The following is a 23,611-nucleotide window of genomic DNA, read 5'->3' on the forward strand; positions in this document are numbered from 1 at the left end:
TTACTAAGAATTTTGTTTAAATTAACTTTTAATTTTATTTCTTAAATATTGCATTAATAATTACCACAATTTTTGAGAAATTACAAATCATTGCAGAAATTCAATTATTTTTAAAAATAATAAAATTCTTCGCAGAAATTCAATTATGTTCAACGATTTTTTTAAATTCTCGTCAAAATAAAAATAAAAAATTTTATTTTCTCCTCGCACAGAATTTAATCCTATATTAACATCGAGAGAATTTAAAAATTTGAAATTAAAATTAAAAATTAGAAATGAAATTCCTCAACCGATTTCGAAAGAATCTTATAAAAATATATTTTTTTAAGCTTGTAAGTCAAAAAATTTTTAAAGATACGTATTTTATATGTTCAAAGTAAAATGATACATGTCACGCGTGGAATACCTCGTGCTTGAAATCCACGTGTTAAGTTTCATGTATTTGTGTGTCGCGTAATGATAAACAATCGTTGATTCGTATTGGTGAATGAAAGCGCAAGTAGAAAATATGTTTGAAAAACGAATTGTCGTCCGCGTATCTCTATATAATTAAAAAGCAAAAGATCGGCCTCCGTGTGTTGGGGGCACGTCTCTAATCGAGCGAATGTTACGCTAACGTCAGTATATAGTATAGGCACTTTGTCAGTTGCTCGTGAAACTCTGAGAATATCTGGACAGTCTTGTGTGTCGTTTTAAAGTTAACTCATCGCGCGACATATCATTTCGAAATTTTTTTTTTCTCTCTATGATCTTTAACAATTGGAATTAAAATTTAAAACCAAAATTATTGTGTCGATTTGGAATTGTGACAAAGGAAACGAGATTTTTCCCAAATAAAGGTAATTAAAAATCATTTCTTTTTTTAAAAAAATTTTTCCAAAAGAAAAATTGTTTTTTTTGTTTCAAAATGCTTTATAATAATAATTTGTTAATAATTAAGAATAATTTGTCTAATTTATTTAATTCATTTAATTCATTTAATTTATTTTTTACACCATTAATAACAATTAGGTAAAAAAAAAATTTTTTTTAATTATCCAATCATTTATAAAAAATTTTGTTTTTGTAAAATTTAAAGAAAAGTGTTTCAAACAAACAAAATTAATATAAATAAACAATATATTTAAATTTATTTTACATTCAGTTGCTTTATTTATCTGAAAACTCGTTTCCTATATTATATGCTCGGCTTTCGAAGTTTTTAAGTTCCTCCAAAAACAGGTTTACAATATTATAGTTTCGAATTGTGGCGAATATTTTAACGTGAAATTACAATTTCACAAATACTTTTGCTTTATTTTTTAAATTTGAAAGGAAAAGAATGAAATAATTAAAAATTTTATTGTCATAATAAATTATTTTAAAAAATTAAAAAAAATTTTTTTTTAAATTAAAAAAAATTTTTTAAAGTATCAATGAACGTGAAAATAATTTTTTAAAGTAAATTTTATATTTCATAATGCCGACTTGTTAATTTTATTAAATCAATAAAATCGAAATTCAATAGGTCAACAATTTTTTTTTAAAGAAAATTTTATCCGGAAAAAGTTTCAACACTTTTTTTTTAAATAAAAGTGTTGAATTACAAAGATACTTAAATGATAAATAAAAAAAAAAGTTGAAGGAAAAATATAATTAACATTGAATTTTCCAGTTCTTAATTTCAGAAATATTTGCATATCATTAATGTAAATTTTCACACGACCAAGTGAGTGCTTTTTCGAAATTTTAGATTGGAATTTGAATTTTATTTTTTCTCTCGAAAAAAATAGATTTTTTTCAAATTTTTTAAGAATTAAATTTATCGTTATTTGAAATACTTTTTATTTTATTTTAGTCATTATTTATTTATTTTTTAGCATATTTTTCCCTTTAGTTTTTTAAAAATCTAAAAAAAAATTTTTATCATTAATTTTTTTTAGTTAGTGTAACATTAATTTAAAATTATTATTATCTAAGTCTTAGAACCAAAATCTATTAATAAAAGAGAAAAATGCTCATAATTTTATTTTTCTTTCCATTTCTGAAGAATTTTTTTTTTAATTTTTGAAATTTATTTTTATAGAGAATATAATTTTGAAAAATACTTTTCTAACGATAAAAAGTGAGAAAGTGGTATTTAATGAACGATAATTCAAAATAAAGAACTAATTTTTATAATTAAATGTGGGAAAAAATTTTTTTTCCTTCTCCAAAAACGTGTTAAACTTTGTGAACTATTTTAATGGCCGGAGATAAGAGGTGGAGTTACTTTCAAAATAATAAATGTCATTGGGTAGATTAAGTGCCTTTAATTTATCAGAAATTTTCGGATTAGATTAAGTAATGTATAAAAAGAAGTTGTGACCAAAAATTGTTTACCACGTGGAATAAAAAAAAGAATTTTTTTTTTAATTACATTAATAGACACTTTTGTCAAGTTACTAAATAGATGCAAACATATTCTTTGACTCATTAATAGACACATTGTTATGAGGTCAGTTTCATTTAAAGACATGCAAAAATAAAATTTTAGAAATAATCTTTTTTTTAAGGAAAAATCTGTTGATTTAATGAAAATTTTACCTGGAACGACCCATTTATATTTTATGAAATATTTCTTTTTTATTCTTTTTTATTTTTTTTATTTATTTACTTACTTATTTACAATGTTTATTTAAATTTATTTATATCTATAAATTCATTTTACTCATTTATGAATAAAAAATGGGATACTTTTGAAAATAAAAAATTTTTAATTTAAAAAATATAAATGGGTCGTTCCAGGCAAAATTTTAATTGAAAAAAATTTTTTTTGTTTGGAATTGTTTTCTAATTCTGTGTAATAAATAAGAAAACACGTATTTTTTATTTTCTTATTAGATGAATATTAGGGAATTTTTTATTTTTTTAAGTTCAACAAATTTTTTAAAATTTTGTATTATTAGAATGATTTTTAACTATTTTTAACAATTTTCAATGATTTCTCTCACATTTGAGCCGGGAAGAAAATTCACTCTTTTTATCCTCTCTTAAAAGAAAAATTTCATCGAATTTTAGAAATATTAAAAAACAATTCATTTTTCCGATGAAAGTTTTTAACAAAGTTGATAGAATTATTAACTGATTAATGAACAATAAAAGAAAAGTGAACTAAAATAGTAAGAATGCAATAATTTGTTGTGTGTCACCCATTATTGTTAAACGAGACTTTGAACACCGCTTTTATACACGGGTTCTTTGATCTCGACCCCTGGATATATAAAATTTGTCATTAATTTCATCTTAATCATAGGAACAGAGGCGTCGCCTGCAAGGGACGCACGAGACGAATTTCATTTACTGCGTGTAAAAATTTAACAGAAAATAAAATTTTTTTTTAAAGATGACAATTTCAATTAAATTTTACTTTAAAATTAAATTTTTTTAAAGTATTTATTTTATATAATAGTATTAAATTTTTTTTAATATTGACCTCCTTCTGAATTATCATTTTTTCTTAATATTAACTTTCCACCTGCCTGATATTAATTTGTTTAATAAAAATTTTTTCCAATAAACTATTTTTAGTAACAAAAATTTAGTCTCTTGAAAAATTTTTTGAGAATGACGAGAGACTTTATTTCCGGACACGTTTTCCTCTTATGAGAGATTTTCTTATATACAATTTATCATTCTTAAATTGAATAAACAATGCGTATTTATTTTTGAAAGAAGATTTTAAGAAATTTATATTTCTTATATACTCTTACACAACTTCTTTTTTTACTGCGTCTGAATAGGGGCATATGTTTCATCTGAATGATTAATATCACCCGAAATCTTTTATTTGCTCTAGATAGTAAAACCATCTATTCAAGTTTCAATTTTTAACTCTAAAATGGTAAATTACAAGTGTGCGTGTTACGTTTCCAATTAGAGTTACTGTAGGGTCAACTGGCTGAATTATTGGAGTTAACGTTTTGCACCTTCCAATTTATTTTAATAAAGAACAACTCTCCGCTTTATGACTCTAAAGAATGTTCTTCGGATATTACTATTTCTTGATTATAAATATTTTTTCCCAATAATTATCGCACATTGTCTTTTTGTTCTACTCTATTAGTTCAATTTTTAGATTTTTTTTTAAAAATAACCCCTGTTACTCATAATTTTTTTTTTTTTTTTTTTTTTTTTTTTTTTTTTTTTTTTTTTAATGTTCATGTATATTATTTTTGGGTTTTTACAGATCTCAATCCCCCCACTTTATAAAATTATTAATTATATTATAATAACACTAGTAACTCTTATCATAAAATTATTAATTATTTCAATAATTATTATAAAAAAAAATTTCTTTTTTCAAAAATAACTCGTGAAATTAAATATGTATGAGATAGTAAACATTATGTTGATCGGTTAAATTAAATTTTCGAGTTATTTAATATAATGGGAAATTAATTCATATTTTAATTTTATATTCAAATCTAATTTGATAGTTAAGAATTTTTTTTTTTTTTTTTTGAAATATTTCGTGTAAATATTTGTCGTACACATTCATGTGACGTAATAATTGAAAGCAGCTTAGAGAATATTTACATGTTTAAGAGAGTTGATGAATGTGAAAAAAACTAATATGAGTGGAAGAGGCACGTCTCGTCTTAGAGCCAATAAGCTTCTTTTACAAACGATAAGTCTTTCTTTTTCTTTTATAATAGAATGACCGTTATTCATAGAGGCGTCATGAGTTGATAACCGCAAGGAGGGAGCGAGAAAACAACACGTTCACAATTTTATAGAAATTAATTGATATTAATGCATGAATTCTAATTGACCTTTTTTGTTGTTACATATTGTATATATATATGCTCCTCTTGTTCATAAATCAAGTATTTTTAGGTATATTTTCTCATTTCATTGTATTTTTTTAATTTTAATCGTGATGGGAAAATTGAAAATTTCTTCTTTTAAATAACACAATAATTTCAGGGTGACGGTATTTTGAATTTTTTTATTAAAAAAGTTTTTTCCACGTTTTTTTAATTCAATATTTTTGAATAAATAAAATATAAATAAATAAATAAATAAAAACACATGTTATTTTAATTAATTCATGATAATAATAATAATAATTCAATATTTTTGGAAGCTATAAATGATATAAATAATAGATGTTTAAATTCATTTGTTTGGCCTAATAATAATAATAATAATAATAATGATAGTAATAAAAAATAATAATTATAATAATAACAAATTTAAAAAAATTTATATTTCGCTTTACTTTCACTACATTCGATTCCGGATATCGTTTATACACCCACACATGGGAATAGGATTTTCGCGCATGTGCGTTCAGAATCCATAAGTCAATGAAGAAAATGCGAACAATACACCAAGTACAACCTCAGTTCGTGTTGACATGTTCTACCTTTAAAAATTTTCGAAACATGTGCTCAAAATTATATCTTATTTTCAATATCAAATGCAGTTGATTTAGAATTATTCTCACAATCCCTCTCAAGAAAAAAATAGGTATACAACTTTTATTACAAAATCATAAAATTTTTAGATAATATTTAATTCAATTTTCCCGGAAGAATATAAATTTTTATTTATTTATTACTTTTCTGAATTTGTTTTTTGCAAAAAAAAATAGAATAAGATAAGATTGAAAATTTTCAGTTTTATATTATATTTGCATCAGGATTATATATTGTTACTGATATTTTATATTTTTATACATTAATGTGTGTAACAGGTTTTTTTTTGCATATATGAATATGATATCCTGAAAATAAGTCAATACGAACTTACGAGGATTATATTTTACTATTGTCATTTTGTATATAAAATGTGACAAGTTTTATGACACAGTAAATATATCGCGACGGAAAATCTTTTTCATTAATCTTTTGTAATAAATGTCTTTTAAAGAGCTTGTAATTTTTCCCGTTTTTTATGCTTTTAAATTGTTAATAATGACGTATGTACATTCATATTAGTCCTATCTTGGAAAATCATCAAAAAAAATTAATATTTGTCTGTTTATTGCTTTTCGCAAAAATTTCCGTTTTCTCAACAAACAATTTTTGATTAGATTATTAATTATTCTTTTATTAAAGCGATAAAAAGCATAGATAGTTTTTTCTAATATTGAATATAATTTTGAATAGCAAAAATATAAAATACATTAAAAATTAATTCTTTTCAGAAAAGATTTTTTTTTAAATTTGCTTTTTTTGTAAACGAATTTGTAGTCGTGAGGAACAAAAAAAGGAAGATTTATTTAATTTTGCGAAATATAAATTTTTCATTCATATTTTTTATGACTTTTTTGATTGACACATTGAAACAAAACTGAAGTCGAGAAGTATTACGAGAAAATAATGCTTTGTCTATAAATATTACCTTGAATTATATACGTTTATGATTATTTGTCAAGGTTCAATTTTATGGTTCTTTAATGTAGATATTTTGTCTTTTTTCAATTTTTTTAAAATGTATTAAATTTTTTTCCTCTTTTTTTTTATTGTTGGTTCGTCAATCATTTTAAAAATATGGGCTTTTTGCTTCTTAGGAATATATTTACATTTAAAGGTAAAATGATTACTCTCAAATTTACAATTTTTACTTTAAAGTTTATGTTTTTACTTTAAATTTTAAATTTTTGTTTTTTTCAAATTTTGAAATTTTTATTGTTTTCCTAAATTTTTTTTTTTTTAAAAAGTTGAGAATAGAGATCAAAGTTACTAAAGGAATGTTTCTTCGACAAAAAATAATATAGGCGCAGTCATAAACATCTTGCTTAGAGAAACGTGATATGTACTTCGAAATTTAATTCTCGACGCATATATTATTTTTCCCGAGAAAAAGTTTGTTTAATATAAATATATTTTTTAATTACAAACACAAAATAAAAAGTGAAAGTATTGACGATATTATCAGAAACAAATAACGAAAGATTAGCAATTTTTACAAAAACAAAATATATTGATGAACATTTGCAATTTTTTGAAATTTGACCCTTTGCTCCTATTTTTTTATTTTTCTACTATTAAATTCTATTTTTGAAATTTAAATTTAAAATTTTCAAATTTTTCCAATTCTTAATGCACTTTTTTTTTATTAGAAATGATTTCTTTTGCAGATAATTAACAAGGACTGACAAAAAATGGTACCTACAGATCGCGCCATTCAAGAAGCCATACAGGTTTCGCCTTTGGTTTTCTCGGATGATGTGAGACGGCAAAAAGTAAGAAAATAAAATATTAAAAACATTTTTTCAGAAAGATTTGACAAGATAAGTTCACAGTTCTCATCATTGAATGATTGTTGAGACTTTTGACCTTAGACTATATGTTCATATATATTTTTTTCTTCATTTGCCTAATTAAGTCTTATTTATTAGATCCACAGTGCAAAAGGGTTATCGACTCGCTCTCCTTATGTTCAAAGGTTTCATAAAATGACCACTAAGTAAATATTATAGATACATTTATTATTCAATTTCTCCATCTATTTATCGATAGGATACTAGAAAATTGCTAGAAAGTTTTTTTCAATTTAAAAAAAGAGAAAAAAAGAAAAAAAGTAATAAAAAAGAAGCAGTTCTTCAAAAAAATTTGTTTTCCATCTGTTGTTAATATTTCCGCGACAGGAAAACGTTTTCAAGTTCCTGAGACAGTTTTATTGCGAAAGAGTTGCTTGCAATTTGCTCTTGAACTCTGCGCATTTCTTTGTAATGCTCCAGCAACAAAAGAGACAAAATTGAAGACCATGAACTGTCGAAATTTAAACAAGAAATGAATAATGTATCTAAATATTTGGACATATTTTAAAAAATATTTATCACCTGATGATATTGACACTTTTTAAAAGTATTATTTCGATGTATTGAATTTAAAATCGTTTTTGCAAACTGCAGGATGTGATATAATCTCCACTTCCTCTCATTTATTTTTAGTTTTGTTTCCACTGATTTTCGTTTCTTAATAAGATTTTTCTCTAGATGACTAAAAAGGTTATTATTTTCAGATTGAAAATCGATTGGAACAAATGCGGTTTTCGGCAGCTACTGTCAGAAAAATACAAAATGTCTTCAAAAGTGAAATGGAAAAAGGCATCCATCAGCAATCGTCATCCCTACAGATGGAGAACACATACATACCAGAGCTTCCTAATGGAACAGGTTGGTGTAAATTTCCCTTCATTTTTTTTCACCCATTTGAGTAATTTTATTAAAAGAGTTGTTTTCATGATTTTGTAGAAGAAGGACTATTCCTGGCATTGGATCTTGGGGGCACAAATTTTCGAGTAATTCTACTCGAACTTCAGAATGGCTTGGCTGTGCGTGAGGACGTGAAGAAATATCACATTCGAGCGGATCTTAGAATGGGTTCAGGGATCCCTCTCTTTGACTATCTTGCCGAATGTGTCAGTGACTTCGTCATCAATGAGGGTCTTCAGAATGTAGAGCTTCCTCTTGGTAAATTGAAATCGATATCTCTTACGCAAACCCACTGCTGTGATCCTAATTAATGTTAGTGTTATTATTGTCCCCATCACTTCCTGTGTCCAAATAATTAGAGTACCTTGAGTCCAAAAATTTAATTAACACTTAAGACCATTGATGAAATGTTGTGACAGAATAGTTCTAATTTAATGTAATCCAAAGGAAGAAATTCCCCATTGGGGAACTTAAGACCATTGATGAAATGTTACAGAATAGTTCTAATTTAATGTAATCCAAAGGATGAAAATTTTCCATTGGGGAACTTAAGACCATTGATGAAATGTTGTGATAGAAAAGTTCTAATTTAATGGAATCTAAAGGATGAAATTCCATATTGAGTCGAAACCGGATAATATTCGGTTAATCTAGTAGTCACTAGAGGTCAGGTCCGGAGAGATTATGGAGATTCATATCACCCATAAATTGTGTGTTATGAAGACTCTGGATGATGGAGTAAATGGAGTTGAATAGTAACTGCCCACGTTGACCTGATGTGACCTTTCCGAGAGGTAATCTAATAACAATGTGTGAAGATTGTATTTACTATAGGTGAGGGATGTTGAATGCTACATGGAGTGAAGGAAGTTAGCTTTGACCTGCATCAGCAAATGCTATTAGGAGCAATGATCGGAGGGACTATCCAACTCCTGGAATTCCACTGGTTATTGTTGACAGAGTTGATAGTTTATTCAAATAGGTGATTACGAGCAGTGTTACCAGTCAAGTCAGTTATAAGTCTGTTTTCAGTAATGCTTCTAAAATTGACAGCAACAGTTCCCGAGTTACAAGGGGACCACCACTTGCGAAGTTCAAGACCTGACGGTAGTACTGCAGGTGGATCAAGTGTCCCAGGATAAGACGGGAGTGGTTTTTAGTGGGTCGACCAGAACAAGAGTGGTCATCCCTACATAATCTTTGAATTGAATCCAGGTACATGGATTTGCAGAGTCACGATCACTTCCTCACTTATCTTCCCACAATAAACTGCGGGAAAATGAAGCAGCATGAATTCTGACAATGGAACTATAAGATCCAGAAGATTGTTAACATGGCGATTGAGGAAAGCCGGGAAGCAGAAGGGTGAAGCTCTTGGGGGCCAACCGCAGAGGGATGAAGCTTGCAGTTGTAATCACCAACACAGAAGAAGCGGATAGGCTGGAGAAACTGGGACACGTAAAAATTGGTTTTATATGTTGCCTAATTAAAGAAAAGGGTAATGATCGTCCGGTGTCATCGATGTTTGGGATACGGTCATATTAGAACGAAACGAATTGGCAGAAGGAGGATAGATCGGCTGCGTGCTTTAAGTGCTTTAAACCTGGTCACAAGATCTTCGCTAGTAAAAAGATTTCTAGTTGCTTCTGATGTAAGGAAAAGTACGGCGATAAAGTAAATACCAACCATATTGGGGGTACTGGGGTTTGTGGAGTCTTTCGAAGAGCTCTTGAGGAGGCGACAAAAATTCTTGCAAGAACTGAAAGTAAATAAAATAGCAAAATCCCGGAATGAAAGACGAAACGATTGCGGAAACCTAGATATCTGCTGCAAGTAGATTTAGTGTTAAGGGGAATTGAAATTTACCGAACGGATCCTAACAATTATACTCTTCAATTATAATCCTCATTCATGTAATAATTCCTAACTAATTTTTCCAGGTTTTACGTTTTCATTTCCTATGATTCAACATTCACTGGATGTTGGCATATTGGTAACGTGGACAAAGAGTTTCAATTGTCCTGACGTTGTTGGCAAAGACGCAGTTCAACTTCTTCGTGAGGCCTTGGACAGAAGAGGCGACACTCGAGTTAATGTTCTTGCCATCTTGAATGACACTACAGGAACTTTAATTCAGGGTGCTACAGAGGACCCCAATACAGCCATTGGTCTAATTTTAGGAACAGGAAGTAACGCCTGCTATCTTGAACGTGCCGATAAGGTGGAACATTGGGAAGTTGAGAGACATGGAGAACGACAGGTTTGTTTTCAATATTTGAAAAAGCTGTAAAACTAATTTTATAAAACAATCCCAAAGCGCTGGGGTTTTATGTTTAACACAATAATTCAAAAGTAATTAAGATTTATCTTCTTTCAGGTCATAATTGACATTGAATGGGGTGCATTTGGAGACAATGGTGTCCTTGATTTTATTAAGACTGATTTCGATCGAGAGAATGATGCAAATTCCCTTATTGTTAATTCGTTTACGTAAGTAAAACCGAATTACTGTGGAAATATCCTTGAAATCAAATATCTTTGACTAAGTTTAAATGAGATGACCTTTCTTGTTTTAGATTTGAAAAGTATATTAGCGGAAAATATCTAGGAGAAATAGTGAGAGTAATTTTGGCTAAATTAACAAAGGAAGGACTTCTATTTGTAAATAATTCTTCAGGAGCTCTTTTAACCCCTGGAAACCTCACAAGCGATCTTGTCTCTCACATAGAACAGTGTGTAATTTTTTAGATGATAATTTAAAGGATAGAATTTTTTGTGGACATCACTTTTTCTGACTTAACGTAACATTTTTTATAGAGATACATTGGATGGTGGATACAACAATACTAGAGAAGTTTTAGAAAAGTTTGGCATTATACCAGATCAAGATGATTTGATTGCTGTTCAGTATGTCTGTGAAGTGGCTTCTAATCGAGCAGCTCTTCTTGTCTCCTCGTGTGAGTAAACATTTTTATTTTCTATTGTCCTAGACGCACCACTAGAGCAATCTCAGGTCTTTAAAATTCAAAATGGCGGATCCAATATGTCGGAAATCTTTTTTAAAAACTTAACGGATTTACCTAAAACTTGTCACTCAGGGGTTTTCGGGGTCGTCAATGACAAAAAAATCGTTACTTGGGGGTTTTTGGGGTCTCTGATTTTGAATTTAATATCAGTTTTTGAAAATTCAAAATGGCTGATCCAATATGGCGGACATGTTTTTTAAAAATTCAACGAATTTACATAAAAATTGTTACTCGGGGGTTTTTGGGGTCGCTGATTATGAATTTAATATTATTTTTTTTAAATTTTAAGCTCGTTACAGATTTTAGTGGAAGAATTTAATAATTTTTGATTATTCACAGGTATATCAGTCCTTCTTGAAAGAATAGATAAAGAGGAAGTTACGATAGCTGTAGATGGATCGTTATACAAACACCACCCCAGACTCAAGTCCTGGATGAACCAGTACATTCGTTTATTAGCTCCTGGACGAAAGGTAAAATTAAAAATCATTCATTTTAATTCCTCGTTTTGCTACTGGCTTATTAAATATAAATTGTTTTATTATAAATATTGTTGAATATTTATTTAAATCAAAAGTATTAAATATCTAATAACAATTTGACATTTTTTTCAGTTTAACTTGATGAGTGTCGAGGATGGAAGTGGCAAGGGTGCTGCTATTGTGGCTTCAATTGCTCAAAAGTTAAAAAAGCGATTTGAATAAAAAAAAGAGGAAAGAGAAGAAGAAGAAGAACTTGCGTTATACTGGTATCAGAATTTTTTTTTTCTTTGAAAAAAGGTCTTGAGGAAAAAATTGTTTTTTCCTTTCACCGTGATATCGTTTACCCATCTCAGGCATCATGTAATTATACGATGAGTAATTTTTAGGTATTCTTTATAAGTTTACTTTGTTAGGTTCAATCAAATCACAATCTCATTGACGTGTGTTATATCCATTTTTTTATTTCATGTTTCGTGTTTGTTAATGTTTTTTTTTTGGTTCCAAAAAAGTCAATTTGTTGTGCATCATTTTTTTTCTAACTGAACATTCCATGACGATATTGTTTCGAAAAGTAAATCTCTTTTAAGAGCCTTACAAGTATACGAATTATTTAAACATATAGTTGGTAAAGAAAATGCATATCAATTTTCTTACAATTGCTCTAAAATTGTAATTAAATATTTAACGAAATTATTTCCATGGATTGAATGTTTTTTATATTTTTGACACGACTGTAATTTTTCTAGACAGTTACATTTTTTTAAGCTTAGATATTTAAGGGCTTTAAATTTTAATTTGTTTTTATGAAATGTTTCATTTATTGAAATTTATGAAAGTTTGTGAAGTGATGATAAGCGAGTTGTAACGAATTTTCATTGATAATTTATTCCTTCGAGTGTAGATACAGTTTCAATTTTTAATTAATGTACAAGAATATTTTTCTTTGCGGTAGTTTTTTTTGCACTGTAATATAAGCGCACAGTCCTGTTAAAAATATAAATATTGTATATTTTTTTTTCATGAAAGAGTCAGAAGTGTGAAGAAAAGGAGACTTCCTCCAAATGCAAAGCTCGTTGATTGACGAAATTATAAATTATATTTAAAATATATAAACTGTTATTGTAAAATGTTTTGTGTATTCGTTAGGAATCAGAAATTTCTAATAAAATTTATTTCAAATAAATATCACAAATGTTTATAAAGAATTGTACTACAATTTTTATTTATTATGTAAAATTTTACAGTATCAAAATTGATATTTTCAATTATCGCTCTGATCATCGTCGTCGTCATCATCATTATCGATATCGTCATCGACACTTGCTTCCTGATATTGTTGGTATTCAGCGACGAGATCATTGACATTCGATTCAGCTTCGGTGAATTCTAATTCGTCCATTCCCTCCCCGGTGTACCAGTGAAGAAATGCTTTTCTTCTGAACATTGCGGAAAATTGTTCGGAAATTCTTTTGAACAGTTCCTGAATTGCCGTCGTATTGCCAATGAATGTCGAGGACATTTTCAATCCTTTGGGAGGGATGTCACAAACGGCTGTCTTGACATTATTCGGAATCCACTCGACGAAGAAGGAACTGTTTTTATTTTGAATATTCAACATTTGTTGATCGACCTCCTTCATGGACATTTTACCACGAAAAACTGTGGCAACCGTTAGGTATCTACCATGTCTAGCGTCGCAGGCAGCCATCATATTCTTCGAGTCGAACATTTGTTGCGTCAATTCCGAAACAGTTAGGGCGCGATAATTCTGGCTTCCTCGTGCCGTTAGGGGTGCAAAGCCAGGAACGAAGAAATGAAGCCTAGGAAAGGGAACCATGTTCACAGCCAATTTTCTAAGATCAGCATTCAATTGACCTGGAAATCGGAGACATGTGGTAATTCCACTCATCGTCAGGGATACCAAATGATTCAAATCCCCGTACGTTGGAGTCGGAAGTTTAAGAGTTCGAAAACAAATATCGTACAGAGCTTCATTGTCAATACAATAAGTTTCATCCGTATTTTCAATCAGATGGTGAACCGACAGAATTGCGTTGTACGGTTCAACGACAGTGTCTGATACTTTTGGTGATGGAACGACCGGATAGCTGTTCATGATCCTATCAGGATATTCGCAACGAATTCTCGAGATAAGAAGTGTTCCAAGTCCTGATCCAGTGCCACCACCTAGCGAATGGGTCATTTGAAAACCTTGAAGGCAATCGCAGTTCTCCGCTTCCTTTCTCACGACGTCGAGTATGGAATCGACTAATTCGGCTCCCTCGGTGTAGTGTCCTTTTGCCCAATTATTCCCAGCGCCGGAATGACCGAAGATGAAATTGTCGGGACGGAAAATTTGTCCGAATGGACCCGAACGGACCGAATCCATTGTTCCTGGTTCGAGATCAACTAAAATCGATCGGGGAACGTAAACATTGTCTGCTGCCTCATTGTAGTAGACGTTGATTCTCTCTAATTGAAGGTCAGTGTCTCCGCGGTAGACGCCATTTTGGTCGATTCCATGCTCGTCGGATATTACTTCCCAGAACTGAAAATAAAAAATTAACTTTGGTCCAGTTATCAGCATCCACTTAATTTTACGAAACTTTATGTTCGTTTAAAAAAAATTAACTTACAAAAAATTTTTTAATTTAAAAAATTAAAAAATTTTTTTTTAAAATTAAGTGGATGCTGATAACTGTTTGCCAGTTTCAGCTTCATAATCAAAAATATTTTACATTAATTTTCAAAATTTAATTTCTCGGTGCTAGTCTCAGCTCTAAAGTTGCTTTGAATCATGTTTCAAAAATTCAATTATCTTTATAAATATTATAATATGAAAAAAAAAAATTGTAGACGATTATTTATTTGAATAATAAGGGCCTAAAAAATTAAAATAAAAAAAATTAATAATTTATTTAAATTTATTAATTTTATTTATTAAATTTATTAAAATAAAGTAATTGACCTTCATGGAAAATTCAAGTAAATAATAAATAAAATAAAAGTGTGTAATAAAATATATTTTGTATTTTTGTTATCATCACTAATATATAAATTGAAGGATGGAGAAAATAGATAAGATAATTTTAATCATGTTTTTTATTTTTATTGAATTATGCAATAGAAATTGAATAATTTCAAATTTTTCACAACTAAATATTAATTTAACGAAAATTGCACTGTTGTTAATAAAAAATATTTTTTTCCACTATGGTTTAGAATCTATTTCAATTTTTTTGTTATAATTTAACAACATATATTTCTATTCAAAATTATTTTTGATTATTATTTCTAAAGTTACTTTTATTAAAAAGGTTAAATTTGATTTTCGATTTATTTAATTGAACTATAAATTTAAGTTTCGAATAATTTAATAAATTGTTGTTGTTAAATTATTATTAATTATTTTTTAATATTATTTACTAATTATTATTTATTTCATATTATTAACTATTAATTAATTTACTAATTATTTATCTTTGATACCTTTGCACCTATTTGATTACCACATTGTCCAGTTTGAATGTGAACAATTTCACGCATTTTGAAATAAATTCCAATAAATTTTCGAAAAAAGTAGTAAAAATATTTTGAGTATTTATTGTTAAATTTCACATTTACAAAAAATTTATAAAATTCATCCGAATATTTGAAGGTTGACAAAAAGGTTAACTAGAAATTTTTGTTGCAATTAATGTCATTGATAAACGTAATGAAAAAACAGTTGACAGTGTTTTTTTTCAGTAACAATTGTCAACAACTATTTTTTCTAATATTTTAGAAATTTAATTAAAAAATTAATTTTAAATTTATATTAATTCTCGATTCTGTAATTATTCCAATTATATTTTATAAAATTTAAAGCTTTATAATAAAAAAAGGTAATTTTCGCCTTTAAATCTTTATTTTTATAGTAATTGTAATTTAGTTAAAGGTAAAATAACATAAAGACGAGTGAAAGAATTCCGTTTACTTTGGTTTGATTATTCTCGTTCCATTTAGATAAAAAAAGAAATCAGTTCTTTGGCGTATATTTTATAAAACGCATTAATTTTCGACTTGTTAAAAGTTAAGAATTTTAATAAGACAGAATAATTAACATTTTCTTTTATTTTTAAGATTGAATGATTAAATTGGTTCACTAATTGGAAATTTTACTTTGAAATTTAATTTACAAAAGCTAGCAAGTAAACTATTCTAAAATTGTTTGTAAAAATTAAAATTAATTTATTGTTGGATGATACTTATGATTATGATGTGTTGAGTGGATAATTTTCCTCTATGAGGTCAGCTCTGAATTAATAAAGAAATAGAAGATTAAATAAGAGACAAAGTGTTGCACTATTGTGTCTCCTAGAGAAGAAAATATTTTTAATTCTTGAAATCAATTTTTTTTTTACTAAATTCCATAGTCATCTTCAATGGACCTTTTTTTTAATTTTCACAACTAAGTTCGATTACAGTTTTTACAGATTTCAAAATTTTCACAAGAATTATAATGATGAAAATATCCAAAATATTTATGCTTAAGAGTTTTGAATTTAATTATTGACGAATCAATTTTTTTTCGGAGGGGAAAATTCAAACATTCGAAGAGGTTTCCTTTGATAAAGGCGACAATGTAAATCTAATCGACACAAGAAAGATAACCGGGACATCCTCAATTTATATCAGTGTTTCTGAAGAACGTGGTCAGTAGGTTGACAAAGCAGTTACCGGAATAAGAGTAATAGTAATAAAATGTTTTCAAAAAACTGTATTTTTATTCTTCTATTAGGCATTCTTCATGTCAGTCATGGTAAGAGGAAATTAAAATTTTTTTAATGATATACATTCTCCATTTCATATTTAGTATAACAAAATATGTAATCATAAATTTTAATTAATTATTTAGTATATAAAGTAATACTGAACTCCTCTCGTGCTTCTCAGGATCTTCCGTCTAGCAAGTCCCTCCTAGAATATGCGGTGTCATTTATACAATTTACTTTAAAAGAGTAAAAAGATTTACTAAACTTGTGATTTTTATAATTGATGATAAATTTCGCGATGCTATTATTTTTTAATGAAGTGACGCCATAATTTATTTCGCAGTTTTTTTAATTGACTTCCTGAAAGTTTTTAGAGAAAATGCTCTAAAATGCAACACACCTCACGTTTGCTAATCGTTTATCAATATTAAATTAATTATACGACGTAAAAATAATAATTTATCTTGATGACCGAATCACAAATCGGATTCATTATTCGATAACGAATACTTGCTTAATATTTAGAACAAGAAAAATTCATTCTGGTCGAGGATCCAAGATTTAGTGAATGTGGAACCAGCACCCACTTTATTTTGAAAATTAAATATTTTTTGTTTAAAATCACCGCAAAAAAGATTAATTGGGTGTTGGCAACTGGGGTCCAGTTATATGAAGTTGTAAACATAATTATATTCTATTTAATAGTCTACCTCGGTAGTGAATTCTTTTTTATTCACAGAGCTGAAGGGATATAAGTTAAAGAAAAGAGAAACTGTATTTAAATTTAGATATTCAAACTATTTATTTGTACCCTTTATAATCTAGAGTAGATAGATCCAGAAGTTTTATTGGAAACACTGAAACAAAATTAAAATTTGTAAGGAATCAATTTCGGAATTTAAATTATGTTTGTTACGAGAGTGTCAGATCTTTTTAAATTATTCTTAGAGTCGTTGACCCAGGAAATAAGTCTTCCTTCAGTGTGGCGTCGAGAAAATGACCTTGACGACCGGTTACAGAAAAACGAAAGTAGACGTTTTCCTTGGAATGCTTTCGGATCAGCCAAAAGTGAATGGTCCAGAGTCCAGGTGTCGATGAAGATTAGATTTCAAGTTTGCATCCTTTACAATTAGAATCAGAGAGAAAGAGTAGATCCAGATGTCTTCAGGGACACTGAAACAAAGTTTTGTGGAATCAATCAAGAATTTAAATGGGGCCAAAATTTAAAAAGTATTAAAAATACTTTTTAAAATTATTCTTAGGGTCGTAGACCCAACAAGGGATACCTCCTTTAGTGTGAGGTCGAAGAAATGACGTTGTCTAGCGGAAACAGAGAATGCAGTAGATTTCACCAGCCAAAGTGAAAGGTTTGGAGTCCAGATGTCGATGTAAATTAGCTAAAACACCCCTCAGCTTAGGAGTGACGAAATTATTGATTTGACGTTGATGTCGAGGTAATGGAGTCCTTAAAAAAATTGAAATGTGCCTCGTGGTAGAAATTATCTCCTTGAATGAACTTGACCAACACGAAACTCGAAGAATGCACTTGGTACGAGATTTTGTGGACTGGAGTCGAAGAATAAACTTGATGACAGTACACAACTAGTTAACTTGGTGGCGATTCCTGGACTGACGAATTCTGCAAGAGTGTCACCTTTTAAGTTCCTTGTGAGTGAGCAAGAGTAAACTATGCTCACCCACTTTAATTACTTTCGGGGTCAACATTTTATTGTTGATTTAATTTAGGCGCGTGTGCTTAGTATTAGGCTGGTGAGTGACTATCGGAGAGTGACAAAACACTGATTAACATATTTGGTATCTGCTGCCCAGATGCAAGACCCAAATAGTTAATTTTGGTCAGCGTCATTGCAGCGTCCCATATGATTAGAGTTTGAAGTTAGCCTTAGAAGGGTAACCTTCATCATCCTAAGATGATTTAAATATAAAAGAATTCCACACGTTGAAACTCTTGAATATTACCGTCTTAAAATATTTTTAAAAATTGAAACGTCCTCAGGAAAGTCCGGATTTGGTTCTGGCGAACAAGAATGGGGATTCGTGAATGTTAGACAACACTCACAAATGTTTTGGTGGCTTTATTACACAACTGCTAATGTAACGAACTACACCGAAAAGCCATTAATACTCTGGTTACAAGGGGGTCCAGGAGCATCCTCCACTGGTTATGGCAATTTTGAAGAAATTGGTCCACTTGATGTTAATTTAGCCTACAGAAATTATACCTGGGTAACAGTTTTCACCATTTCAATTATATAATCATAAATTGTTTTTTATTTATTTGAAGATATACAGGACTTTTTACAAAAAAATTGTGATAATACTGTTTTTTGTTTCCTTAACATTTATTTAGTAATATTTTTATTAGGTTAAAAATTACAATGTACTATTCATCGACAATCCAGTGGGAACGGGTTTCAGTAGTACTACAACGAGTAAAGCCCTTGCACGAACAAACAGGCAAATTGCACTTGATCTTTTAGTTTGTATTGGAAAGTTTTTACAAAAATTCCCTGAATTTGAAAAGGTACCCACATACATTACTGCCGAATCCTATGGCGGGAAAATGGCAGCTGAATTTGCATATTTATGGTACAAGGTAAAAAAATTGTCTTGCTTTTATTTATTCAAGAATTAATTAACAAATACAATTTGTAGTTTATCTTTTCAATCATTTGACTACATAGTTAGAGTTCTTTAAAAAAAATTCCAATGGTATCCAAATAGTCCTAAAACTGATTATATTTCTATCACGTTTTTTGGTTCCTTAAAATTTTGAACTGTAAAGAATTTTTTACTCATTCATTCCTGACCCTTTCTAATTTTTGTAATTAAAATTAATGTAGACTATAAAGTGGATTTAAAAGTAACGATGTCATCTAAATACACAAAAATATATACACCTTACACCTTCAATTATTTCCAGGCCCAAAAGGAAGGCGAAATTAATAGTAACTTAAAAGGAGTTGGACTGGGAGATTCTTGGATTTCACCAATTGATTCTGTCCTGACATGGGCTCCATTTCTATTAGAGACTGTAATTTGTTTTGCTATTACGAATTCTTAATTTTAACCCTCTGCTGATGCTGACGACTATCATCAAAAATCATCAGGACGCTAGATTAAGACTGCATCAGCAGAAGATTAAAAATAGATATCTTCATTGCTTATTTATAATTAGAAATAATTCTCTAGGGTATGGTTGACACCCAAGGATATCAAAAAATAATGGCGTCTGCAAATAGAACAAAAGTTGCCGTAGAGAAAGAGCAGTGGAAATTAGCAACTCAATTATGGGGTATTACTGAGGGAGTTATTCTGAACATGACAGGCAATATTGACTTTTATAATATTTTGTACAAGTCTAAAAGTGGAAGCAGCGTAAAAGATCTGAACAACAATATTGAGGGTAAAAATTGAACATTTTTTTTAGAAGTGAATGCGAATTTTATTAGGGTTTGTTAATGTTTTTAGAGAACGTTAGCTTTGAAGATACGTTCAGTGATGCTGCTTTGGATAGATTGATGAACACGAAAGTAAAGAAAGCGCTTAGAATAAATTCCACTTGGGGAATACAGGGCTCTGAAGTATTTTCTGCCCTTAACGGAGATTTTATGAAGCCTGCAATTGACATAGGTAATCTAAAGTAAATATTGTAATCTAGAGAGTCGTTATCATATACATGTATGTATTATCAATTTTATTAAATGTTTTTAGTGGAACTCCTTCTAAATGAGACGGACATTAAAGTTTTCGTGTACACTGGACAATTAGATTTAATTGTCGACACACCAGGTAATTAAACACACCAGATTTTATTAAACCGAAAAGTATATAATGACTAATATTATAAATATTCTAACTTGCTTTATTAGGAACTCTTCTTTGGGTGGAAAAATTGCAATGGGAGAATGCTAATGAGTGGAAGTGGGCTCCTAGAGAACCAGTGGTAGTGAACAATGTCATTGAGGGTTACGTAAAAGCTTATGGAAATTTAAAAATGTATTGGATAAACAGAGCAGGGCATATGGTAAATAACCTAAAATAATTTGTTTGTTATTTCCATTTCAAATAATTGATTAACATTGGTATTTATTGCTGCAGGTTCCAACTGATAACCCAGCGGGTACGGCGTCAATGTTAGAAGACCTCACAAGTGATAGTTAAAGGCGTTATCTTACTGTATAGTAACAAAATATAATTTCGAATTTAATCTAACTAAATTCTTTTTTTGTACAAAGTCCGGGAAATTATTATTTACGACTAGGTTACGTGACTACATCTTTGTAGTCCTTTGTGTTCCTAAAATTTCTACTCCTAAACCCGAAATCCTTTTTACTCCGCAAACTCCAGTACCCCCAATATGGTTGGTATTGTTATGTCTCAGAACGAAACCAACATAACTGTTAAATTGAAATTAAATTATTAAAGTTTTTATATGAATCCTTTACAATTAGAATCAGAGAGAAAGAGTAGATCCAGATGTCTTCAGGGACACTGAAACAAAATTAGAACTTTGTGGAATCAATTATTCTTAGAATCGTAGACCCAACAAACGATACCTCCTTCAGTGTGAGGTCGAAGAAATGACGTTGACTAGCGGAAACAGAGAATGCAGTAGATTTCCCTCGAATTGTTTTCGGGCCAGCCAAAGTGAAAGGTTTGGAGTCCAGGTGTCGATGTAAATTTGATAAAACACCCCTCAGCTTAGGAGTGACCGAATTATTGATTTGACGTTGATGTCGAGGTAATGCAGTCCTTAGAAAAATAGAAATATGTCTCGTGGTAGAAATTATTTTCTTGAATGAACTTGACCAACACGAAACTCGACGAATGCACTTGGTACTTGAAGAAATTTTCTGGACTGAAGTCGAAGAATAAACTGGATGACAGTACACAACTAGTTAACTTGGTGGCGATTCCTGGACTGACACGAAGAGGACGCGAAGTTAATTCGGTGATGATTTCTGGACTAACTAACTTGAAGGCGTTTCCAGGACTGACTAATTCGTCAAGGATTGTCCAAGAGGGAAATATTTATTCTACGATTCAATCACCTTTTCGGTATTTCTTTATTACAAATGAGATACATTTATCTTTTCTACACGTCACTTATAAGACTAACACATGGAGTCATGCTTTTTTGGAGTTTTGCATATTGCACAAATAATACAGTAGGTCACACAATGTGACGGAAGATCATTTATTATAATAATCTATAGGATCTTAGCGACCGAAATGCCACAAGAGAATATGCGTATAAGTCCTATTGGAAGAAAACATCGATTTTCAATTAAAATTACAATTTTCCTTTTCTAGTCTTACAAAACTGAAAGAATTAATGAGCATAAGGATTATAGTAATACAATGACAATGTAATCTTTACAAAGCAGTCTTTTAAATTGTTACATAAAATATTTAAAACTCTTGATGCAAAAATAACCTTTCATCTAAAAAAGTCCATTCATCTCGAACTAAACTTTTTCATCAAGTTTACTTTAGACAAAGTTATTTTTTGTTGAACAGTAAGCTTGAATTGAGAATGGTTGTCTTCTTCATAAGGGCAGTGCGTTCGACAAATAAATATTAAATAACAAACAATAATTATTAGTCTGAAATTAACGTTAAGTATTAAGTCTTAAGTCCACGTACTTTTGTGTACTTTGATAACGTTTTCACTTGGGCAGCTTTGTAATAAATATTATAGACACGCACTTTGCTCTCATGTCTCTGGCATTATTTACAATATTTCATTTTGTCACTAAAATACTTTTTATTTCACAGTTTTATTAATTAAAATAATGCTCGAGTCAAGTTGATTGTATATTGAAATAAAAAAATTTCAAAATTCTCCACTGTGTAAATAAATAAAAAAAAAATGTTCTGAAAGTGCGTGCAGCGCATAAAAATTCGGTCACGAGGCAGAGTTTACGAAGACATTAGACTTTTATCATAACGGAATAAAAATAAATACAACGCTTCCTTATGCTGAGAATATAATACAGAATTAAAGGACTGATACAGTCAGGTAACTGATTATCATCAGTAAGAGGACATTTGACACTTTTTTCACTGCTAGAAATTTTGTTAACTTCTAGCACTGTTACTAATTTTTTTAGTTTCTTTATGAAGTTTTTTTAAACATCTTCACAGTCGGCATATTTTAAATTCGCGGTTTCGTCTTCACTTAATGACAGTAGACATCTCTCTAATTCTAAGGGCGCCGTTTCCGATGGCGAAGAGTCCGAGAGGATATTGGATTTTGAACGACGTTCAGGTCCTCCATTCACGAAGTACTTTAGAGGGATTTCTGCCCTTTCTTCTGATGGACATCTCCTGAAGATTTTAGATAATTTATCACCTTTAGTTTTTTCGATTTTATTTATATCCAAATAATAGTTGAGTTTTGATTACTTACGCTGAAATTGGTGGACAAGACCAGAGTTTAAAATCTGCTCCAAATAATTCGCCTTCCTCAACAGTCTGTGGCAAGTGTATATTTAAAGTTTCTGGCAAGAAAATAGACGTTATAGCTCCGGCTACACTTAATGATCCCATAATTATCAGAGGGAGAACTCTGGAATAAACAGCTAAATGCACAATGTAGGGAAATGTTAGGAGACCAATTCCAGCTATAAATGATGCAATTCCCATTGCTTGGGACCTGAGAACAGTTGGCAAGAGTTCTCCCACAAAGACGTAGAATACTGCAAAGGACGCTGCTATTCCAAACTTTCCAATCATGGCTAGACTCACTGTTACCCAAACGGCATCTGCTGAGACAAACGTTTAAATTTAATTATTGGATTCATGAAAAGTATTTGGTAATATTTTCAGCTAATTTCTCATTAGTTGATAACTTCTACTGTTAAAAATTTCTAATTAGTATTTTAATTGTGAAAATATGATCGTACCTTCGGGAACAAACATGCAGGAGACGCATGCTAGACCTCCTAGAAGCATTGTTAGACAAAGAACCCATCGCCTTCCTATTCTATCCATAGCGTACCATGTAATTACGTAGGATGGAATTTCTACTATTCCACCTGAAACATTTGTGAAAGATAAAGTTTATTAATTATTTTTAGGCTAGACAACGTGGAAAGAAGAATTTAGGACTGAAGAAAAATTAAAATAATTAAA

General features: G+C 29.6%; 3 protein-coding genes across 6 annotated transcripts in view; 2 read left to right on the plus strand and 1 right to left on the minus strand.

Annotated features, from left to right (window-relative positions):
* The first annotated feature begins 612 nt into the window (after nucleotides 1-612).
* Nucleotides 613-12,879, plus strand: LOC122506537 (hexokinase-2-like). 2 transcript variants are annotated; one of them, XM_043618773.1, is made up of 10 exons: nucleotides 613-839; nucleotides 7,109-7,213; nucleotides 7,996-8,149; nucleotides 8,228-8,446; nucleotides 10,129-10,448; nucleotides 10,566-10,678; nucleotides 10,765-10,920; nucleotides 11,006-11,145; nucleotides 11,554-11,687; nucleotides 11,829-12,879. In XM_043618773.1, exons 2-10 carry the CDS (start codon nucleotides 7,133-7,135, stop codon nucleotides 11,916-11,918), a joined length of 1,407 nt encoding a protein of 468 aa, XP_043474708.1. In that variant the 5' UTR covers nucleotides 613-839; nucleotides 7,109-7,132; the 3' UTR covers nucleotides 11,919-12,879. The 2 variants fall into 2 exon arrangements, with proteins under 2 accessions (XP_043474708.1, XP_043474709.1); XM_043618774.1 differs by lacking the exon at nucleotides 613-839 and adding an exon at nucleotides 5,349-5,493.
* LOC122506535 (tubulin beta chain-like) overlaps nucleotides 12,484-23,611 on the minus strand; it is a 39,722-nt gene continuing 28,594 nt past the window's right edge. For 2 of the 3 annotated variants that reach the window (XM_043618770.1, XM_043618771.1), the window contains exons 8-10: nucleotides 23,383-23,514; nucleotides 22,887-23,241; nucleotides 20,908-22,804 (exon numbers count right to left, since the gene is read on the minus strand). In XM_043618770.1, the coding sequence (XP_043474705.1) occupies nucleotides 22,606-22,804; nucleotides 22,887-23,241; nucleotides 23,383-23,514 (686 nt within the window). In that variant the 3' untranslated portion in view covers nucleotides 20,908-22,605. Of the gene's footprint in view, nucleotides 14,245-20,907; nucleotides 22,805-22,886; nucleotides 23,242-23,382; nucleotides 23,515-23,611 lie in introns of those variants that run through there. The other variant, XM_043618772.1, reaches the window with a different exon arrangement.
* On the plus strand, nucleotides 16,361-20,686 carry LOC122506538 (retinoid-inducible serine carboxypeptidase-like). Its single transcript, XM_043618776.1, has 9 exons — nucleotides 16,361-16,497; nucleotides 18,468-18,697; nucleotides 18,837-19,067; nucleotides 19,395-19,505; nucleotides 19,664-19,877; nucleotides 19,943-20,104; nucleotides 20,186-20,263; nucleotides 20,344-20,498; nucleotides 20,573-20,686. Exons 1-9 carry the CDS (start codon nucleotides 16,440-16,442, stop codon nucleotides 20,633-20,635), a joined length of 1,302 nt encoding a protein of 433 aa, XP_043474711.1. The 5' UTR covers nucleotides 16,361-16,439; the 3' UTR covers nucleotides 20,636-20,686.

This window comes from Leptopilina heterotoma, unplaced genomic scaffold, assembly GCF_015476425.1.
Source record: "Leptopilina heterotoma isolate Lh14 unplaced genomic scaffold, ASM1547642v1 Lhet_42, whole genome shotgun sequence".
NCBI classification, from domain to species: Eukaryota; Metazoa; Arthropoda; class Insecta; order Hymenoptera; family Figitidae; genus Leptopilina; species Leptopilina heterotoma.